Here is a 20,867-nt window from a genome sequence, read left to right on the forward strand (position 1 = left end):
GAAGCATTTCTGGAGTTTCTGAATGACTCTTCTCCCTTCTGCAGCCAGTTTGTGAGTGGCCAGTGGTACTGCTACTTCCTGCTAGTTCTCTTCTCAATCACGATACCCATGGGCATTGTGGGCAACATCGCCGCCCTGCTGGCCTTCACCTGCTTCCGCAAGACGGCCTCGCCAGGCACCGTGTTCCTGCTGAACCTGGCACTGTGCGACTCAGCCTGGATACTCATGCTGCCCTTTAACATCTACTTCACCCTGCAGCGGCCCTATCTGCGAGGCATCCACATCTTCTGCCAGCTCAAGAAGGTCTCCTTCAACGTCAACATCTATGGCAGCATCTTCTTCCTGACGCTGGTCAGCTTCGACCGCTACGTGGGGACGGTGCACCCAATCAGCTCGCTGGGCTGGTGGGACGTGGGCCGGGCGCGGCTCTGTTCCGGCGTGGCCTGGCTCCTGTTGCTGCTGGGCTCCATCCCGGACCTGTTCGTGACGTTTGGCGTGCGGCGGCCCGGCAACGTCACCGTCTGCATGGACCACATCCAGGGCCCCTTCGAATACGTCAAGAGCATCTCGCTGGTGCGCACGCTTGTGGGCTTTGTCCTGCCCTTCGCAGCCATGCTGGGCTTCTATGCAGGCACTGTGCGGGTGATTCGCAGGATGTCCGGGTGGAGGAGCCAGAAGCGGCTGCGCTTAGCTAAGGGCAAGCCGCTTCTGCTCATAACGGCAGCGCTGCTGGTGTTCGTGGTGTCCTTTTTGCCGTACCACGTCATGATCGTGACACTGGTATTCCTGCGCGTGCGTGGCCTGGTGACGCCGGCCAACACCGGCGTGCTGTACGCCGCCTATGAGTTCCTGGAGGCCCTGTGCAGCGTCAGCAGCTGCCTGGACCCCATACTCTACATCCTGGCCAGCGAACGCTTCCAGAAGAGGCTGCAGAGCCTCGGGCGAGGGAGATCAGGGAGAGGAGGAGGAGGAGGAGGAGGACCTCCCATAGGGCTTTGTAGCCGGGCCAGCAGGAAGGTGGGGGTTGAAGGCTGATGAAGCCCTCAAAGTGGAGGCTCAGTGTTCTATTGGTCCAAGGGAGAAGAACATGCACTCTTTCATGTTCTGCACAGAAATGCCTCTTCTCTTTGTGCAGAGATGCTGTGTGATCTTTCAGATAAAAGGGAGAGGTGACTCAAATACGAACAAGACAAACTCATATCACATGAATACAAAAGAATTGTATGAACGAATACATTTGATGTTGCCAAATCAAATATCCTCTTGCCAAAGAACTCAGTAAGGTTTAGGAAGCACAACATTTTTTTAAGGAATGCTTTCTCAAACTGGCAATATGACAATAATGTAAAGAATTTTTTTTTAATTATCATATGCTATGCAATGTCAACAGATTTTAAACACTATTGAACCTATTAAGACTACACGTTTTGGTGAAACACACATATAATCGTGTTTCCTGTAAACTTACATAAAATATTACATAAAATGTGACTCATTGCCCTTGATCTGTTTTGGAAAATGTATTCATAAATGTACTAACATGACAGGTGAACACATTTGACCACGGTAGCAGCCTGTCTCCTACTCTGTGTGCTATATTAGGCAATGAGGGGTCTGTAAACATATGGCTACAGTAAAGCTTAGCATGCAACATAAGGCGAGTAGTGTGTCCATCTTTCCCCTAAGGGCCCAGTGAGGATGAGGCAGATCCGGCTGTGCTGGACACTGCACCTCCACTCCCAACCCCCAATCACCACCCCCCTGAGTGGGGACAGGCCTGCAGAGTGGTCCTGCCCTCTGGAGGGCGGTAGAGAGGAGTCCCAGTAACCCGGAGCTACAGAGATAAATCAGGAAGAGGTTTCACTGCTGCTGTGAGCTCCTCTGGGAAACAGGGGTATTTACAGCACGCTCCGAGGGGACGCGGCCGGGGAGATGAGAGCGAGACAAGCAGGATAGACACGGTCACGGCCCTCCTGCTGTCGCCTCGCACAGCTATTTATGACCTCGATGAGGACAACAGCAGAGAACTGGCGCTTCTATTCATCACTCCCTCAAATAAAAAATAAAAAATGCATTGATAAGTCAACATGGCAATTTCCTTTGAAATTTGTTTGCCCACCTTCTCCTGTTTGCCTTTCTGCCAGGCTTACAGAAACACGCTGGGCTTTATCTTTACTCAGAGCCAGACTACCGTTCAAATCATTTATACCTCACACGTGAACAGCTCCTTACTTGTTCCCTTGCCACTTGAATAGAAAACAAACAATAACTTGCTGAATCCATGGACATCACATCACCATCACAGTACAGTGCTACTGCCAACAACAACTTGTAGTGACAACAGTCTAAGGAGGGGAAAAGTCACTCTCTCAACGCCTCATCCAAAGGAAAAAAAAGACTGGGTCAAATAGAGCCAAATAACTCTAAAGTACAGTGACAGTGACAGACAAGTTACCCATAACACATGTTACATTTTACAAACACACAAACAAAGGTTAGGAGAGCAGCACTGACAGAGAGCAGGGACACTAGACATTCACTCATTCTCACAGAAGGACGCTGACCCCTTAGACGCACGGCAGCCTTCTGTTCTTTTCCGGAGCCCACTGTAAACCAATGCGACAGAACACAGATGGTGCCCCCGAGGCTAGAACCAAGAGACAACTGGCTGACAAGGCGACGTGCTTGAAGAACGGCACTGAGACGGCCTGATGGATCCCTGACAGAACACATCAACGCCCTTCCCTTTGATTTGCCCCAATAAAAAAGGACGCCATGCAAATGTTTAAAAGGGGGAGCAAGTTATCAGGTGTGCCTGAGTATTGCTATTGAAAAGAGAGAACAGAGTATATGTAAAGCCACTGGATTAACTCACAGAAACTTCACATGCAAGACCATCCCCTGTCCTAGTGCTGGCACCCGTCAGCTCTTTGCTTAAAGGTAACAGGGTGAGAAAGTAATTTTATATTCCAGTCAGATCTGTTCTCCGGCTGAGTAGATTATGTAAGCCATGAGCTAGAAGTTCCTATGGGGAAATTTTAGCACATATTTTAAGCCATGAAAAATGAACATGTCCGCTGTGCACTTGCTGTGTAACCCACGAGAATACGTTGCAATTATGAAGCACCCATGACTATACTCTATGAATAACACTACAGCAGTAAGATAATTTACCTCAACTGAAGCCGTCTTATGAAAAGCTGTAAAAAGTGTCATGAAAAGGCAACCAACAGATACAAAGTAAGCTAACGTCTGCAGCTTTTACAAGAAACAACATTATCTGGTCACAAGTGTGAATTTTATTTGTACACATATCATATAGTAAAGGCATAAGCATACGATGAGTGCTTACAACGTGGTTTATTTTTCTCAAATAGGAGGCAATTGTTAGCAGCTATGTTTGCTGGACAACAACAGAAGGTCAAGCCATGTTAGCCACTGCCACACCGCCAGCCCCTCCTCACAGCCACTGGCCCATGCGTCCTTGTCCACTTACAAGACGTGCTCATTCGACCACGGGACATAAAGCTGTAAGACAGCCACCCCCTGACAAGCCAATCAATAGAGGCGCGCATAGCCCAGGGTGGCGGGCCATCAGAGCATAGGTTTGCCACACAGCCCCAGGCTGGTCTTAACCCACATTGCCTGTCAGTCTGCATCTCTCTGTTTGTGTGCACACGGCCACATTGGTTGTCCTTAAGATATCTACGCCATTAGGTTATTCAGCCTGGACCAAAGGACCACAGCCACTGCAGCTCATACAGTTCTCACTGGCTGGACATGAAACAACAGCGTCCCTTATACTTTTCTAATGATTGATAGTGCCACTGTATTACCATCAAACACTTTGGCAATGGACACACCTCTAAATGTAGACTTACAATTATTTTTGCCGTGATTATTTTTCACAATGTAAACTGCTGCATAGGCAAGCAATATGGACAAATTCCAGTGCATACAAGACACAAATATATATAAAAATCTCCTAGCAAGGGGACAATGTCAGAGGGGAAGAATGATGTAATTCACCGTAAAAATGAGTGGTTGTGAGTGTTGGAATTTTCTGGGTCATCATAAATGATACAGGCAATGTGTCAGGCAGCCAAACAACAAGCTGCCAAATGTATTTACAATTTCAAATCCAGTTGAGCATCTATGCAAATCTTAGGCATGTGTGTCATAATCTTGCTTTAGTGTAGCGGCTAAAAATTCCAGTGCTTGAATAGACCCTGAGAAATGGTTACCAACACTTATTTAAAATTATCCAAATCAAAAGAGCTTTAAACAAATCCCACCATGACCATGTTATGAAACCTCAGCTGGTGGAGGAAGGTCTTAACACCACTAAATGGATGGGAGCCAGGGAACACGCATAGGGGTCTACTGATGAAACATGTATGCCTAACCTGTATCGGAAGTCACGTTTGATGAAGAATTGGCTAAATGGACAATAAGAATTAGAATGCTATGCTAAAATACACAATGCAATTTGCTTGTTTGTAGGTGAGTTTTCAAACTCCTAAAATGTTTGCGGTCTAGAGCCATCACTCTGGATTTTTTATTTTATAACAGAAATGTTATATAAAGAAGGAAAACTTGGCGCCAGTGAAGTGGAGATAGCAGCTGTGCTTGACTGAAGGGAACCTTGCACACTGGGCCTGGGTTTGCCTTAATGATGCATTATGGATGACATTTCTCTGCATGCTTAGAGTAGGCTGTCCTGCACTCTCCCTAAATCCTATTTTAGGATTATATAAGAGCATTGCTAAATGATAGTTTGAATCTCCTCTCCCTCAATCGCTCTCTCTCCCTCAATCTCTCTCTCTCTCTTTCTCCTCCTGCTCCCTCCCCCTTTCTCTCCTCTCTCTCTCTGTCTATTTATCTATCTCTCTCTCTCTCTTTCAAACCCTTAAAAACCATCTGTTCCCTCTGGTCTCAGTACCAAAACATACTGGCATCAAAGTGGTGTGTATTAGCATCACCTGGTTACACTAGAAGCTCTCTCCTCCGATCTTCCATCATTCGGCACTGTTGATGGACTTCTACTCCAGTGCACTAATGTACCCCTCCTACACATACGAGATACATACACAACCACCAAAAACCATCTAAACTCACATCTGAAAATTCTGTTCACAGTTGTCAATGCAATGCATTCAACTGCTTAAAATAAATAACAACAAAAATATGAATAACTTTCTGATTTGATTTTGCTATGCTGCATGTTAAACTGCATGACAACCACTAGCATAATCAAAGATGCTAATCATGTATGCCCCTTGGTAGGATTTCTGTGTTGGCTAAACACGTTATGTTTTTCTACACAAACATAAATGCTTTTAAGCAGTACTGTTTTCAATTAGTGTCACACTTATTTAGAGAGAACTAAGAGTTAATGAGAGTGGCTAAACTAAACTCTTGCTATAAAAAGCTGACATTAGAATACATCACATTACGGTAGAAGGGTGTGAGGGTGTAGTCATCAAGGCCCTCTGCCTCATGGAAAGATCATGGCCCTATGCTATAATTAAGAAGAGCCTGCTGGTGAAACCACGCTCCACTCCTCTGTCTCTACCCAGGCTTCTCAGAGACAAACTCTGGAAATATCGCAGAGACACAGCATGACCTGGTTAATAATAGATAACTTCTCAACATGGGTACGCAAGCCACCCAATAGCTAAATTCAGCAAAGTGAAACATGGACTGACACTAAAAACAACACAAGTAAAAAGCGAAACATTGACTAGCACTAAAAGCATGGACTGACACTCAAACAACAAAAGGTTTTGGGGTGTTTATGCATTGGTGGTGGTTCATTTCAGTTGAAATGAGATGCAAGTAGAAATTTCTCAACCAGTAGAAATTTGTATTGTTTCTACAAAGGAAATGTTTACGAACATATGTGCCCTAAAACCACTGTGCTACGCTAAATGTAATAGCCTATATTTTGTAGGATATTCTCATGCGCAATTAAGGTACTTAAGATGGTTATCTTCTGTTATCTGAGTGGTTATCATTTTTTTGTGGGGAAGAGGCAATTTGCCCTCAGCCAATGCTGATATGAAGCCAACACTGTAACCAGAGCTGTAACTGCAACACATTCTGTGAACTAAATAAGATATACAGTAGACCTCTTCCTATCAAATTCCCCCAGATCACACTCCTATTAATAGGCAGGGCATTGTACAGTAAGGATGTGAATCTAACACTGAGATGGGATGAGGTGACTTGTGCCACTATTAATCTATCCCTCACTGGCAAAGTGAGCGAATGGAATAGCATGCTGTGAATGAATCTATTGGGCATTTGTGACACGTACCGAACAGCCGCCTGTGAAAGAAGAATTTTCCAAAAAACAGGCCGGTGATGATGGCTAGCAGCCACATGATGACTTTGAAGACGTTCCATCCGCCACCAGGGTATTTGTTTACGACGAAGGAGAAACAGTTGCCCACCACGATCATATGCGCCTCCGTCTGGCTGTGCGAGATGGGGTCCTCTGCAAAGATGAGGAAGTTGCAAAAGGTGACCAGGTAGGCCACAAAAAGGCGAGACCACGGGTGCTGAAAGTAGTAGCGGAAACGGGCATCAATTTCCATCCTGATCAGCTCTGACCACTGTCCACCTGTGGAGGAAGAGGAAGCTTCTTTAGGACAGGATGATCGATCAGAAACACAATCCATGCAGTATGTGTGACACCAAGACAAACAGAGACACAAAAAACATAGTTTTACAGGATCATGGAAGATCAACAAAATCCATGTTTGGGTATACTAATTGACTTTAAACACATTGAAGTCTCTTCTCAATACAAGTTCTGTTCCCCCAATCTGTGATCAAATAATCTCACCCAGATTAGATTCAAATATGTCTAGCGTTTAGTCTCAAAGACATTACAACATGTCAATGACAAAACAATGTTATAGTGATGATGACAATGACATAGTGAGTAAGAAAATTATGAATTGAATAGTATTTAAACTATTTGCAAGACACAGGTCTTCTGGAACAAATACAATTAAATGAGGTACTTCATATGTCCATGGCACATAAACACGACACACTTACCACATGTTTAACACAAGATGGAAGTGAGTCTGCTAAACAGAGGGTGCTAATCTTTAAAATCCCCAGCCCATCCTTCTTGCATAGCCTATGTCCCTCTCTCTTGGACTGAACCCATCCTCGAACCAGTGCTGTGAGCATGTCATGTAGCCTACTGGCAGCTGGCTCCAGTTTTTTGTTTATTATTATTTATTTATTTTTATTAAATCCTCTGACTGGAAATGCTGCCCTGTCCTGATCTCCTTTTGACACAGTCCTCCTTTACAGCACCGTCTGTGGGAATGGTCTGTGATGTAAGGGCCCCAGAAATAGAACTGGAAGGGGTGTACAGTGTTGCTGTTCATGCCATTGGGTCTCTCGGTCTTAAACCGTTTGTCACATGTGCGCAATACTTCAGGAATTGGCTGCAAGGAGGAATATTGTATACTGAATTGGTAGCAGGATCAACAGAATAATATAAAATGATATAGCGTTAATAATTCCCTAAATACATTTCCGTTTTACATGCCTGTGGTTAACATTGGACCACCTTAACACTCCTTCTCGTCCACACACTGACCAATGAGGAAAGGCTTGTTCAAATGTATTACAGGAAACAATCGGTTTGGCAGTGTGGTGTAGTAATTTATGAGTCCATTTCTAGCGATTTCGGGAACAGCAAAAGGGAAAGGCAAAACAGTGGCTTAACTAATGCGTTATTAAATCGATTATATGAAGACATGCTCATTTCCACTGACTTGGTGAATGCAAGATAGTGTATTATTTCTTCCAAAAGCCAACCACTTTCATCTCAAATTACACTTCATCCATAGAATTGTGAGGCACCTCCGTTCAGGAATAGGCTATCTGATTACACCACAATAAATCCGATGCATCATCTGATGCAGGACACAGTTGTGCGTTTTTGAAATAGCATGAAAACACGTCGAATTCATGTAAACAAACACACATAGCTGACATGCTTACATACCCTGCTCCACGCCGCTGTGCGTAACCCCTCAAATGTCTTCAACTGGACCTCAAGCCCTGCGCTCCCACGCCGCTTCATCAAGCCCGGCGAGCCGACAGCGGCGCTCTGCTCATCATGACGAAGAGGGGAGAAAACAGCGTAGCGACATTAGACGTGGATCCTGTTGTTGTTGCAGCTGAGACAGGGGCACCCCCGAAATCCTCTGCCATTGTGCTATACAGTCCATGCAGCGGCAGCCGGGCCAGCGAGGCAAAGCGCTGCTTTGTCAGCTCAACACGATGGGGCGTCTGGTCGGTTGTGTATGGCTGTGATAGAAGTGGTGCTGATGGGTGCAACTCCCCGCGGCAGCAGGCGCATACCATCAGTGCAGTGTGGTGAAACAAATAATCTAAGCTTCCCAACGCTCTGCCTTTCCTGTGGGATAGTTATTTATCTTATCAAATAAGGTGCTTAAGCTTACTCATGAATTAATACCCTTTTAAGTGGTTTTATGATATAGCATATGGCTATAGGCTACACAAATCCAGGAAGCCCTAAGCTTACACAAAAATGGAAATTTTAGATAATAATAAAATTCTGATACTGATAGCATATATTTGTAATAGCCTACACACCTCTAAGCATGGCACATGCTGGGATTTGCGATATGGAACATTGTGATATGATTTATTATGAGACTTCAGATCCACATAGTAGTAGCCTAGTCTGCAAAATTAAAGCCTATCTAATATCTCCCTTTCTGGGTTAATCTACAGGCAATTTTGTCTTAACAAACCATAAAATGGACTATTCCGTAGGCTGCTGCCAAGCAAGCACACCAAAGAGAGAGATAGGATTTGGAACATATTTCTCCAGACTACACTTCTAGATTAAACTACTGATTTAAGTAAATTTCAGTCTCTGAACTTGGGGCCTACTTAAAATGTAAACACACAACCCGAATGCGCATCTCCTGTACATGCGAACATGCCCCTTCATGCTGCGGGTTGATGACGTCAGATTAGACGAACAAGTCATGTTACTGTAGTCCCATTTCCTTCTTCCTGACTAGCCTTTTCTGCCCAGCCGCGGAATCCGAAGGAATAATGTCTCATCAAACGGGTATTGAAGGTATGTGTTCTTGAAATTTGGACCTAGCTTTTGTGTTTTCTTGCACGTTGGTATTGGTAAAACCGCTTTGTCCTTTTTGTCGTCGAAGTTAGGTTAACTATTAACTGATGAAACCCTCAATGAAAACCTGCTGTTGCTATTGCTATGCATATCACTCATTCTGTTGTTAACCTGTTGTCCCTTTAGTGAGTCAACGCTGATTGATTGTCAGTATGCTACTTCTTGTTATTATTATAAGAAGCGGGTCATTGTCGAGTTCATGCGATTCGTATTCAAAATTTTAGTGCGTTTAGCAGCTAACTGAGATTTCAGTACACTATGGCTACCTGACGGTTTCAAATCGACAGACCTCAGCAGGTTGCAGTCTCGTGCCCAAGCCATTTCATGCAGTAAGATGTTAGAACGGGCAACGCCTTCACAGCTCACAGCTGGCTGACTGGCTGGCTGGCTGCTCTCCAAAAAATGGTTTGGTTGTATCGTGGTGACTGCAAGCTTAAACCTCCTCTTTTGTATGTAAATCAAATAAATATCGTGTACATTCTTTAACAGTGGCAGTGTCACTATCTTATCATACATTTTTTTTTCATTTGTATCATCCTGCACAATCCCATCCCCTGATTCAGGCTCCTTTGCATAAATATGTTCGATACATGGCAGCCCATAGGTAACGTTAAAATATTTTTGTTAGTGGTATGTTGGTGGTATGACAGACACACTCGTGAGATACAAAAAAAATCCAGGGCGAGTCTATGAGCAGTGTAATCGCTCGAGTGCAGTGTATTGTGTATCGCACATAATGCCTAGGTATGCAAGCATGGCAAGTGTGTTTATGTGATTTTTGTTCCCTTCAAATTGAAATGTGTGTCATGCTGACAGACAAAGAGTGGGGTCATGCTGCCTTCGCGTTTATTCGTTCATTAGCCACAGAGCCTTCATAGGCCCTACACCCTGGGCAATGCACATAACCTCCAAGCCAGTTGACTTGTCATTGTATTGAAAACGCCAGCAGAGCTTTTTTGCTCGAACTTTTGACCTAAAATAATGCCATACCACAATTGAAATGATCTCTCCCCTGTCTGTATAGCTGCTGATGATGTGAAAGAATTATTTGCCAGTGCCAGGAATGGGGACTATCGGCTGCTGAAAATTGTGATTGAGAATGGTAAGAAAAAAAAAAAAAAATAATAATAATATTTAAGCATACCACAGCCGTAGTAGTAATTGGTCAGAGAAAAGCCGTACTAGACTTCCCTACCTTATGGCTACAGTGGTGACCTAATTAAGTAATTTCGTGCCCTACATATTAGAGCCAATTTTGAACCTCAATCTGTGAATATTCATGACATATTTGCGTGTTTGTGTGCCTGTGTGCTTGTGTTTCAGAGCAGTTAGTGGTTGGTGGATCCAAGCAAGCAGCTCAAAGCTGGGACCAAGAGTATGATTCCTCTATCCTACCTCTGTTAGAAAATGACCTACCCTGCTACATCCTCTACCGGCTGGACTCTTCCAACAGTCAGGGTTATGAGTGGATCTTCATGGCCTGGTCCCCTGACCAATCCCCCGTAAGTCAATACAATAGACAATGAGATTCAAGTTAGTGCATTAGTCAATGAGAAAATGATGATCATTATAGAAAAAGGTGAGCTCCTCACTGAAGGATTTTATTAAATGTGTTTACAGATTTAGTCCAAATTTGTCATGTTCTATTGATTATGTATTTTAGTCAGTAAGATTTAATAATATATTTATTATTTTGGCAATGTGTCAGATTTTGTACCTCAAAATAAATCCTCAGGCAGTCAGTGAACATTGTAGTTGAAGGGGAAACATTCCTACCCAGAATGCAAAGATATCACAGGCTCAGGCATGTTGGCTCGGAGGAAGGCAGCTTATTACAGCATTCTGAAATCTTCCATTTATCCAGTTTCACTGGGAGGTATTTACTAAGACTTCTACAGTAAAGGGTTACTGACTCTGTCTTAAAACCGCAACGGCAGAACATTAATAATTAAAGCACAAGAGAATAGAGAATAACTGCACTGCAGGGTAGATTTGGGGATCATTTGTTCTGCCAACCACAGTGTAGAGGCACTCAGTCTGTGATGAAAGAGTTTCTGTTATAAATAATATTCAGCATGAAATTGTGTGAAATTGTTGGTCAAGTAACCAGTATCAAGGTTATAATATGTGGGTTTCTCTCTATAATTGCAATTTCTTACTTTGTTTGTTTGTTTGTTTACTTTGTTTAACACAATAGGTGCGTCATAAAATGCTCTATGCTGCTACGAGGGCCACACTGAAAAAAGAGTTTGGTGGTGCGCACATCAAGGATGAGGTGTTTGGAAACGTTAAGGTTTGCTTTATTTGTGTATTTTTTAGCTTGCTTGCTTTATTTATCAATTAATTTGTTTGCTTACTTAGTTACAGTTGCCTGCATTGATGGCCGAAGATTAATATTATTTAAGTTATTATGTCTGCTGTGTCTCTAAGGCTTTCTTCTGTAGTTTCAATGCTTGCTTTAACTTAAGCAAATTACTGTAGTCTTATAAGCAATGAGTGAATACAAAGACGAAATGTCTGCTTTGCAGGATGATGTGTCTCTCAGTGGATACAGGAAGTACCTGGCTTTCCAGGCCGCTCCTCTGCCTCTGACTGCTGCCGAGGAGGAACTGAGACAGATCAAACTCAGCTCAGTACGTACACACATCAAACACCCAGAACATTATGTGGCTACACTTACAGACTCGATAAACCCCTATTTTATTGATGATATCGTGCCACATGTGGGTGCAAAAGGTTGACATGGTAGCACTTGTTCTGAAAATGACGACTTTATCTCAAATGCATGCAGTGCTGAAACGGACTAAATGCTATGCTATGGGCTGTCACACAATGGTCTCATAATGTGGTCAATCTGATTAAGTCTGAACAAAGGGGTGGGGATGGGTGTGTGTTTGTGTTTGTGTGAAAGCACCCTCAGGCTAACTAGTTCAAAGAGCATTTCAAAGTTGATAATGAGTTGGACTGAATCGAGAAGGTCACAGAGTAGATACGGGTATCTTTATAACTATCGAAGTTTAAAACTATACGAATATACTATAAGAATCAAAGTTTGCTGATTCTGTATGCTGATGGATTTTTTTGCCCTTCAGTTTTGTCAAGAAGTGAGAAAATGTTGTATTGAGTATCTGTGGTTGTGATTGCTGTTTTAAGCAGCTTGATTTTCTCTGCTTAGATGACCAACTGCACATTGCTTCACTTAAGGCTGTCTTTCACACCAGCAAAGACTCTGCTCTGTTCCTGCACCTTACCATAAAAGGAAGTTCTATGACGAGCAGGCATGGGTCATTTTTTTTCAGATCGAGAAACTACAAACAGGAAGTAATGTTGCACTTCTCCCAGAATGTCTGCTGCTCCCTGTTGACCAAACATCATTCTATGAGTTCAGAGTAACTGTGCCACTCGCATAAGTCTTGTCACTGTCTCCTGAAACTGCTTATTGAGCAGGTGAAGTGCCCCCGCCAGTGAGTGACTCAATCAGTGTGTCATTGAAAGTCTCAATCAGCAACTGAGTGTGAAATATACAGGCAGCCTTCCTGTGTTAAACATGTGGTATTGTTATGATGGAGACAGGCAACCTTCCTGTGTTATTGTTATTATGTAGAGACATCTGAAATGTTGGGCTGCAGGGCAACAAGGCCAACATCTGAGATTCTGTGGAGATTTACACAACTGATTTGAGCACTTCTCTATTTTCAGCACTGAATTGGAAGTGGTCATAAGGAACAAGTGTTATTATGTTTGGAATGTGGCGTTTGTGGATGCTCACATACACTGTAAAGTGTTACCTTGATGCTCACATACACTTTAAAGTGAAACCTGCCTTCTGCCGCTGTCCTCAGGTGCACACTGACATCAGCGTGGACACCAAACAGCAGACCCTCCAGGGTGTAGCCTTCCCCTTGCATGGGGATGCCATGAAAGCACTGGAACAGTTCAAGGACAAGAATGTCAACTACGTTCAACTCGTAAGTGAACCGTGATTCTATTTGGCTTATAGGGCCTGAATGACCAGCAATAATGGTTCTTGCGTCATTTTATTTGTGTTTATTACATGTGTTTTGTCAGAATCTGTTTGAGAGGGAAAAAATAAAACATGACTTGTCCAGCTCTATAGTAATAGATAACTGGGTTAACTGTAAGCTAGAGAAAAGCTAATTAACCACTCCCTGCTACTTGCGTGCAGTCAATCCTGATATATACAGGTATGTGCAAGCCAGCAATTTACTTTTTTTGCCTCCTGAAGATGGTAGCTACAAAGTGTGTATGCCTAAATTAGGATTGTCTGCAATTAGATTGGATTGACTGTCGAGCTGTCGGTCCAAACAATGACATTCCTGCTCTGCAGGTCTGGAAAGAAGTGAATCAAGACTTGGCACCCAGCCTCCAGCTCCAGCAGGTTCACGGGTCCCTTCCCCAGCAGGTCCCCCTCGGCCCTGGGCTGGACAGCCTGCCTTGGAGGCATCTGTTGTTACAGTCTCCCTTAAGCCCTGTTGGCCCAGCAGAACACCCTCCCAGAAGGCTGTTGTAAAAAGCCACCAGATTATGCCTGGAATGCATTTTGCGTCAGGCTACAAAATCCGCTGGATGTTCTCATAAGGGCTTACCTTGTTCGTTGCGAGCCACTGCTGTAACGGTTTGATGTGGAGCAAGCCTTGCAGCCGCCAACCACACTAAGATTTTAGCTTCTCCCAAGAGTAGGGTCAAGGTCTAACTCAACACTAGTTGCCTCCAAGGAGTCGAACAGGTTCTCATCGAGGCAGAGTCTAGCACCAAGGCCAAATACTGTACTGTGGTGGATGGCATGAGGGAACTCTTCTCCCTGTTCAATGACAGGCCTAGCTTGAGGAGGTATGCCAACACCACTTCTGTATAGCTCATTGTCCCTTCCTGAGTAGGGGCACATATTAACCAGGCATCCAAATAATTCAAGATGTTAATTTCTTGACGATAGAGTGGAATGAATACTGCATCCATGCACTTGGAGAGAGTGCGAGGGCCCAGGCACAGACCAAAATGGAGAACTGTGTCCTTTATATGCACTTCCTTGAAAAACAAATGGAGGTACTTTCTGTGACTTGAGTGGTTTGGAATGTGAAAATATTTGTGCTGTCAATTGTCAAACTTGAACTAATTAATGGCAGAATTTGCTGTGATTTAATCAGGTTTTTTTTTTTTTTCTTAACAGTAAACATGGGCCTGGCCCTATTTTTAGATCTTGCGGGGTCCAAATTTTCACTAGGGGGAAAAAAAAAATTTGAAATCTGTCCAGCATTGGTTCAATACTAAAACGGCAGTCACAAAACAGCTGTACAATGGAATCCTATAGCTCAAGCAAGCACATCAAAGTAAATAATTTTCTTTAGCCACTGACGGTGTCGGAATTATTTGTAAAAGGGTCTGATAATATGAAAAGGATCCCTACAGAGATACCCCTGCATCTGATTACTCCAATAGATTTAAATAAAGTGTAGAAATTGACTAAAGCTCAAATGATGCTCAGAGGCGCAAGCGCAGGCGCAGGCGCAAGAGGCCCTTGCAAGCCCCAAGCGCGTCTTTTCACGTCTTGCGTGCGTCGGCCGATTTTTCTAGACTTGCGCCAAAAAAAGATTTACACAAGCCTCCGGCTTGCAAGGCTGGGATTGGTCTGCCGGTCGGTTGACAACATCCTGTCTGGATGTCTATAACCCATAGTAATGAACCGAAACCATTTGTAAATATAGCTGCAAGCAGCAATGTGGTGGCCAAGCAGGTCCGATGACCCAGAAGAAGCCTTCGAGACACCCAGAAGAGGCTTTTGATATGCTCAGCAGAGGCTAGATTCGAGCTGATGAGGCTGCCAACGACAGGACACCAATCACCAACTCACTTACCTAGTGAACTATTGTCGGTGATGGAAATCACAGAGTTCAGTTACTGTGTCAAAATAGAGGCGGTTTTTCCTGTGGCAATTGTTGTCAAATTTGGACCAATTTAAACAGTTTAAACAGCTGTAATTCAGTCCTATTTTGACATGTCAAGGTGATTGTGATCTGATGATAATCCGTGCTAAATTTGGTGAATAAATTATATTCACCAAAAACTTTATATCCATTTATTCAAAATGGCGGCCACATCAATTCGGCCACATCAATTTGATTGACTGTAACTAACAAACGGTTGCAAAAATCAAAACGCCAGGGGATAACTTTTGTGAGGCTTGGTCTGAAGATCATGTGTGGCAATTTTGAAGAAGATTCGACAAGAATTGTTGGAGGAGTTCCGAAAAAACGCTTTTCCTTAACATTCAAACTAGCGGAAAATCTATATAACTGGGTATTATGTCATAGAGTGCGTTGAATTCATCTCTATCCAGGGAATCCAATGATACCTCATTTTGGAAAATGGGGCATATGGTTCAAAAGTAACGTGTGTAAACACATCTTCAACTTTGACCCATTGGTGGCGCTAGAGGGTTTGAGTGGCAGACATGAAAGTTGGTGAGATTGATGAGGGGACTAGTCCCAAAGAGTGTGCCAAATTTGGTGACTTTGATATTCACCAAAAACGTAATATTCATTCATTCAAAATGGCAGCCAAATCAATTCGGCCACATCAATTTGATTGACTGTAACTAACAAATGGTTGCGAAAATACCTTTTGTGAGTCTTGGTCTGAAGATGATGTGTGGCAATTTTGAAGAAGATTCAACAAGAATTGTAGGAGTCCCAGGATCAATGCTTTTCCTTAACATTCAAAATTGCAGAGAATCTATATAACTGGGTATAATGTCATAGAATGCGTTGAACTCATCTTGATCCAGGGAATCCAACGATACCTCATTTTGGAAAATGCGGCCTGCCCCAAGATTTTTTTTGTGATTTTAACATGACAATTAAGCATTCTGGTATACTCCAAGAAGAAAATAATGGGGAAAGATAACATTTGCTTCAGGTAAAAAAATAAACATTTATTAACATATCATACTAAATTAATATAAATTATTTAGGACATACACAGGGAAGATGTTAAAATCCCTGTGCCGTAGGTATATAATGGCCAATCAACAAACAGCCATTTACAAAAGGCTCATAAACATGATGGCAGGCAACAAGAGTGACCACTGATGTTTCGATGGAAATACTCCCATTATTTTCAATTTGTATCCGTAAAAGAGAAAAATATAACAGTTACGTGTAAGCTGTGCCCTGGAGACAAGCGCCTCTCTACTGCACTTTTCCACACTGTTTCCTTAGCTAGTTAGTTAAATAGCATAGCAACTACATAACCATAGATATGGATCTGTATTGACAAAAGGACAATAGCGCCCCCCCTTGACCCATCTAAAACAATGTTAAAACTGTGGCCAAGCAGTGAACTGCAACCAGTCTGGGTTAAATATGACGTTGAAACAGAAAAACTGTTCAAAATGGGTTCAAATGCTGTCTAATGACTGGTGTTCTGACTCTAATTCTGACCAGAGTGCGGGCCAAAAAAAATACACTTTTGGCCCGCGGGCCCCAAATTGGGCAGCCTTGCGCTAGAGGGTTGGAGTGGGAGACATGAAACTTGGTGAAATTGATGAGGGGACTGGTCCCAATAAGTGTTCTAGGGGCTGCCATAGACTTCCATTGCAGAAGAAAAAACATAATAGCACCACCAATGGGTCAAAGTTGAAGATGTGTTTACACACGTTACTTTTGAAGCGCATGGTCAAAAGTTGTGAAATTTGGCACACTCTTTGGGACCAGTCCCCTCATCATCAGAAAACCAATAGGTGGCTTCGCTGCTTGGCCACCAATGAACCGAAGTTTGTTTGAATTGTTTACTTTGATGAATATGCTATTCGATAGCGCGGTCTGTATGGAATTTCCCCTAACGTAGCCTAGTTTCTATCACAGTTTAAACATGCAATGCTATGTGAAACGAATGTTACGAGATGAGATTACTAAAATGTATTCTGCATGTCTACTCAGTTTTACAGTTCTTCCCAAGTAAAGGTTTGAAAGAATTTCAAGCTTTAGACCTTCTGATTGGGAACCTGTTATCTATCTGCCGAGCAAATGTCAGGCTCATATACAAAAACATTAACGTGAATGAATTGATGCTAATACCTAGCGCGGTCTCTATGGAATTTCCCCTATACGTTAGCATTAACCTAACGTATTTTCTATTACAGTTTAAACGTGCAATGCTACGTGAAATGAATGTTACGAGATGAGATTACTAAAATTACTAAATGAGATTCTGCATGCCTGCTCAGTTTTACAGTGCTTCCCAAGTAAAGGTTTGAAAATAACTTCAAGCTTCAGACTTTCTGTTAGGGAAACTGTTTTCTATCTGCCGAGCAAATTACCTATTGTTCTGGAGGTGAAATGCTTTGCAACACGGGCAACCTTTTAGGGAGCATGAATTGCTATGAGTACATTTACACAACATTTACACAACAATGTGACACCGTTGCAGAAGAATGCTGGCCCCTTTAGTCAGTGTTTTACCTCTCTTTTTTCTGGTCTCTGACGTAGCAACTCATTCAGTGCCTGTAGTCGATTGGCCTATGGTGTGGTGCTTGAGTGGGCACCAAAAGGAGAGCACCTCTCTGATAATCGACTACATACTCTGAATGGGGTCTCTCTTTTTTTTAAGCACCTAATGCTATTATCTCTATGTAATGCTGATTTATAATATAAATTATATATTTATACTAACATAAACAACACATATATGCTTACTGTTTTCTCCACTCACTTGGTCTGAGCGCAATATAATACATTGTGGTTACAGTTCTTATTTAAGCACACACCCTTCTTTTCTTAGCTACCATCTTCAGGAGGCAAATAAGAGAAATTGCTGGCGTACACACACCTGTATATATTGGGATTGATTGCATGAACATAGCATGGTTAATTTGCTAATTTGTCTTCTAACAGCTCACCCTCTCTGATGACCCAGACAGTAGCATGTTGACCGAGATGAAATATATCATTTGTTTTCATTGCCTTTTTATAAATAGGAAATCAACTTTGATAAGGAGCTCATAATGCTGTCTCACACTGATCCAACGGAAATCAAAGACTTGCCAAAAAGGATTCCAAAGGACTCTGCACGCTACCACTTCTTCCTGTACAAGCACTCACACGAGGGTGACTACTTGGAATCCACAGGTGAGGGATTTGGTGTTACTCAAGTCGCCCAAGTAGAAAGATTCAGGGCCATATGATTGTGTTTGGTGCTTGTTAAGAGAGACGCTGCATATTCATGTGTGTGGACTATGGGCATATGATTGTGTTTGCTACTTGTTAAGAGAGACGAGACGCTGCATATTCATGTGTGTGGACTATGGGCATATGATTGTGTTTGGTGCTTGTTAAGAGAGACGAGATGCTGCATATTCATGTGTGTGGACTATGGGCATATGATTGTGTTTGGTACTTGTTAAGAGAAAACTGCATATTCTTGTGTGTGGACTATGGGAATATGATTGTGTTTGCTAGTTGTTAAGAGAGCACTGCAAATGTATGTGTGTGGACTATGGGAATATGATTGTGTTTGCTAGTTGTTAAGAGAGCACTGCAAATGTATGTGTGTGGACTATGGGCATATGATTGTGTTTGCTACTTGTTAAGAGACACACTGCATATTCATGTGTGTGGACTATGGGTATATGGAAATTGAAGTCATGACATCCGTTTCCTTCTTTTGATATCCAGTCTTCATCTACTCTATGCCTGGCTACTGCTGCAGTATCAAAGAAAGAATGCTCTATTCCAGCTGCAAAAATCCATTGGTGGACATGGTCGAAAAACACCTTCATATTGAGATTGAAAAGAAGGTGAGTGTTAGAAGTATGACACAGTGCTAAACTTTCTGTGAAAAACAACTGAGGTGCCTGAGGAAAGACAGTGGTGAAAGTCAACAGTCAGTTTCGCTTCGTTGTAACCAAAAATTAGCCACACATGCTATTTTGGAACCACAATGCATGCATCACTTTGTCTTATGTGTCACTGCTGATGACCACCCACAAGTGCAAATTAAAAAGCGGGTATGCAAATACCATGTTCTTCTTAGAGGCCATTTTATAATCTTAGTCATACATTTATTGATGGTTCTGTGGCATCAAACATATAAGCCGTGCTGGGTGATGGACTAAAGTGCACTTCATATGAAGTATATTGACATTCATTCTTTCATTCATTAGTATGCAAAGCTATCTTATATTTGTGTTCATAAAGCAAGTGTGTGAAAGGAAAGCACCGATGCCAGGGCACTCAAACTTAGAACATTTCATCAGTTTGGAATTGGTTCTAGCCTGCTAAAGGTTCAGGCCTAAATCTAAAAGCTATCACCGGCTCTAACCGCAAATAACGGGTGAATTCACACTTAGTTTTGTGGCTTTCTGCAGCTGGAGATTGAGAACGGAGACGAGCTGACTGCAGACTTCCTGTACGAGGAGGTTCACCCCAAGCAGCATGCCCACAAGCAAGCGTTTGCCAAGCCCAAGGGTCCTGCTGGCAAGAGGGGGGTACGCCGAATCACCAGGCCGCCAGGAGATGACGACGGCGATGATTAGGCAGACGGACGCTTGCTCACTCCCACTCCCAACCCCACCACCCCCTTCCTCACTCCACAGTGGAACATTCCAGATGGTGGAGACAAGGCCAATTCAACATGAACCTCCATAATTATTTTTCATTCTTTTAAAAACCCAACACAGATCCACCCTCAACACTGAACTATGCACGCACAGGAAGAGACCCTTCCGTTTGTAAACACATGCATAAACACACACTTGTAGCATATCCAGATTGAGTGTGTGAGCCAAAAAAGCATTCCTTGAATTATAGGCTGGGGCATGGTCAACAAGAGGTTCCACGCTGTTTCGTAACGTAAATTAGATCTTGAAACTTATAACTTAAAAAGAAAAGTGATTGTGCGCTAGTGCGAGTGATCTTCCTTGGGCCCATGCCCAGCATTTCCCATTCCAAGTCATTTAAATGTCTTTTTATATTTTTAAATGCTACTTAAGGCCTCAGTTACATACAAATGTCTTAACTGCAACCAGCAGCACCAGAACACAACGCAACACAGAATTAAACAGGGAATGTGTGATGTCATGCATAGTATTTTCCATGCATAGCCTTTCTTTTTTATAACACAAGAATAAGTCTCATGTTTTGATATATAACTGTGGTTTACACATGGACCCATCTGCCAAGAAACTTATTTTTCTATGCAAGTGTTGTACAGAAATGGTATTCTTGTTGGAAAAAAAGTAACGTCTGTCTAGTATCTCTCTGTAGATGGTCACTGCATGCATTTATTGTTTCAGTGAATGCTCCAATTTCACATCATTGATAACTTTGTTGCTGTAGCTACCACAAGCTTTCAAATCGTCTGGGTGCAAAGCATGCACACTGTAGCAAGAGGTAACTAGATAGAACTTGGGCTGTCTTAAGAACACGCTCCTACTGATGTAAGACCACTACGGAACCGATAATGTCCTAGTTAATGTCTCACTTACATGAAATGATGGAACTGTCTTAGGTATGGTATTAAGTATGCCATTCTCTGTTTAACAGTTGTATTTTTAAAAATAAATGAAATATTTAAATCTCAAATTTACTTAAAGAATGTTTACTTGTGTACATTTTTTTGTAAAATCTTTAGAATGACCATTGAAACT

General features: G+C 42.6%; 2 protein-coding genes across 4 annotated transcripts in view; one reads left to right on the forward strand and one right to left on the reverse strand.

Annotated features, from left to right (window-relative positions):
* The window catches only part of tmem117 (transmembrane protein 117), a 36,568-nt gene extending 28,328 nt beyond the window's left edge, over positions 1 to 8,240 (reverse strand). The window contains exons 1-2 of one of the 3 annotated variants that reach the window (XM_080842261.1): positions 8,036 to 8,240; positions 6,320 to 6,625 (exon numbers count right to left, since the gene is read on the reverse strand). In XM_080842261.1, coding sequence (XP_080698387.1) covers positions 6,320 to 6,599 — 280 coding nt within the window. In that variant the 5' untranslated portion in view covers positions 6,600 to 6,625; positions 8,036 to 8,240. Of the gene's footprint in view, positions 108 to 6,319; positions 6,626 to 7,068; positions 7,301 to 8,035 lie in introns of those variants that run through there. The other 2 variants (XM_080842260.1, XM_080842262.1) reach the window with 2 other exon arrangements.
* Positions 8,241 to 9,116: 876 nt separating this feature from the next.
* Positions 9,117 to 20,786, forward strand: twf1a (twinfilin actin-binding protein 1a). Its single transcript, XM_080841573.1, has 9 exons — positions 9,117 to 9,145; positions 10,230 to 10,307; positions 10,529 to 10,707; positions 11,403 to 11,498; positions 11,734 to 11,838; positions 13,048 to 13,173; positions 18,198 to 18,348; positions 18,895 to 19,016; positions 19,587 to 20,786. Exons 1-9 carry the CDS (start codon positions 9,121 to 9,123, stop codon positions 19,752 to 19,754), a joined length of 1,050 nt encoding a protein of 349 aa, XP_080697699.1. The 5' UTR covers positions 9,117 to 9,120; the 3' UTR covers positions 19,755 to 20,786.
* Positions 20,787 to 20,867: the final 81 nt, after the last annotated feature.

Source organism: Sprattus sprattus, assembly GCF_963457725.1.
Source record: "Sprattus sprattus genome assembly, chromosome: 7".
Taxonomy (NCBI): domain Eukaryota; kingdom Metazoa; phylum Chordata; class Actinopteri; order Clupeiformes; family Clupeidae; genus Sprattus; species Sprattus sprattus.

Bases quoted from the DNA above. Each gene is read 5' to 3' on its own strand.
- twf1a (XM_080841573.1), top strand. From the start codon at position 9,121: ATGTCTCATCAAACGGGTATTGAAG. The intron at 11,839-13,047 runs GTACGTACACAC...CGCTGTCCTCAG, and splicing joins GACAGATCAAACTCAGCTCA to GTGCACACTGACATCAGCGT. The intron at 13,174-18,197 runs GTAAGTGAACCG...TTTTATAAATAG, and splicing joins ATGTCAACTACGTTCAACTC to GAAATCAACTTTGATAAGGA.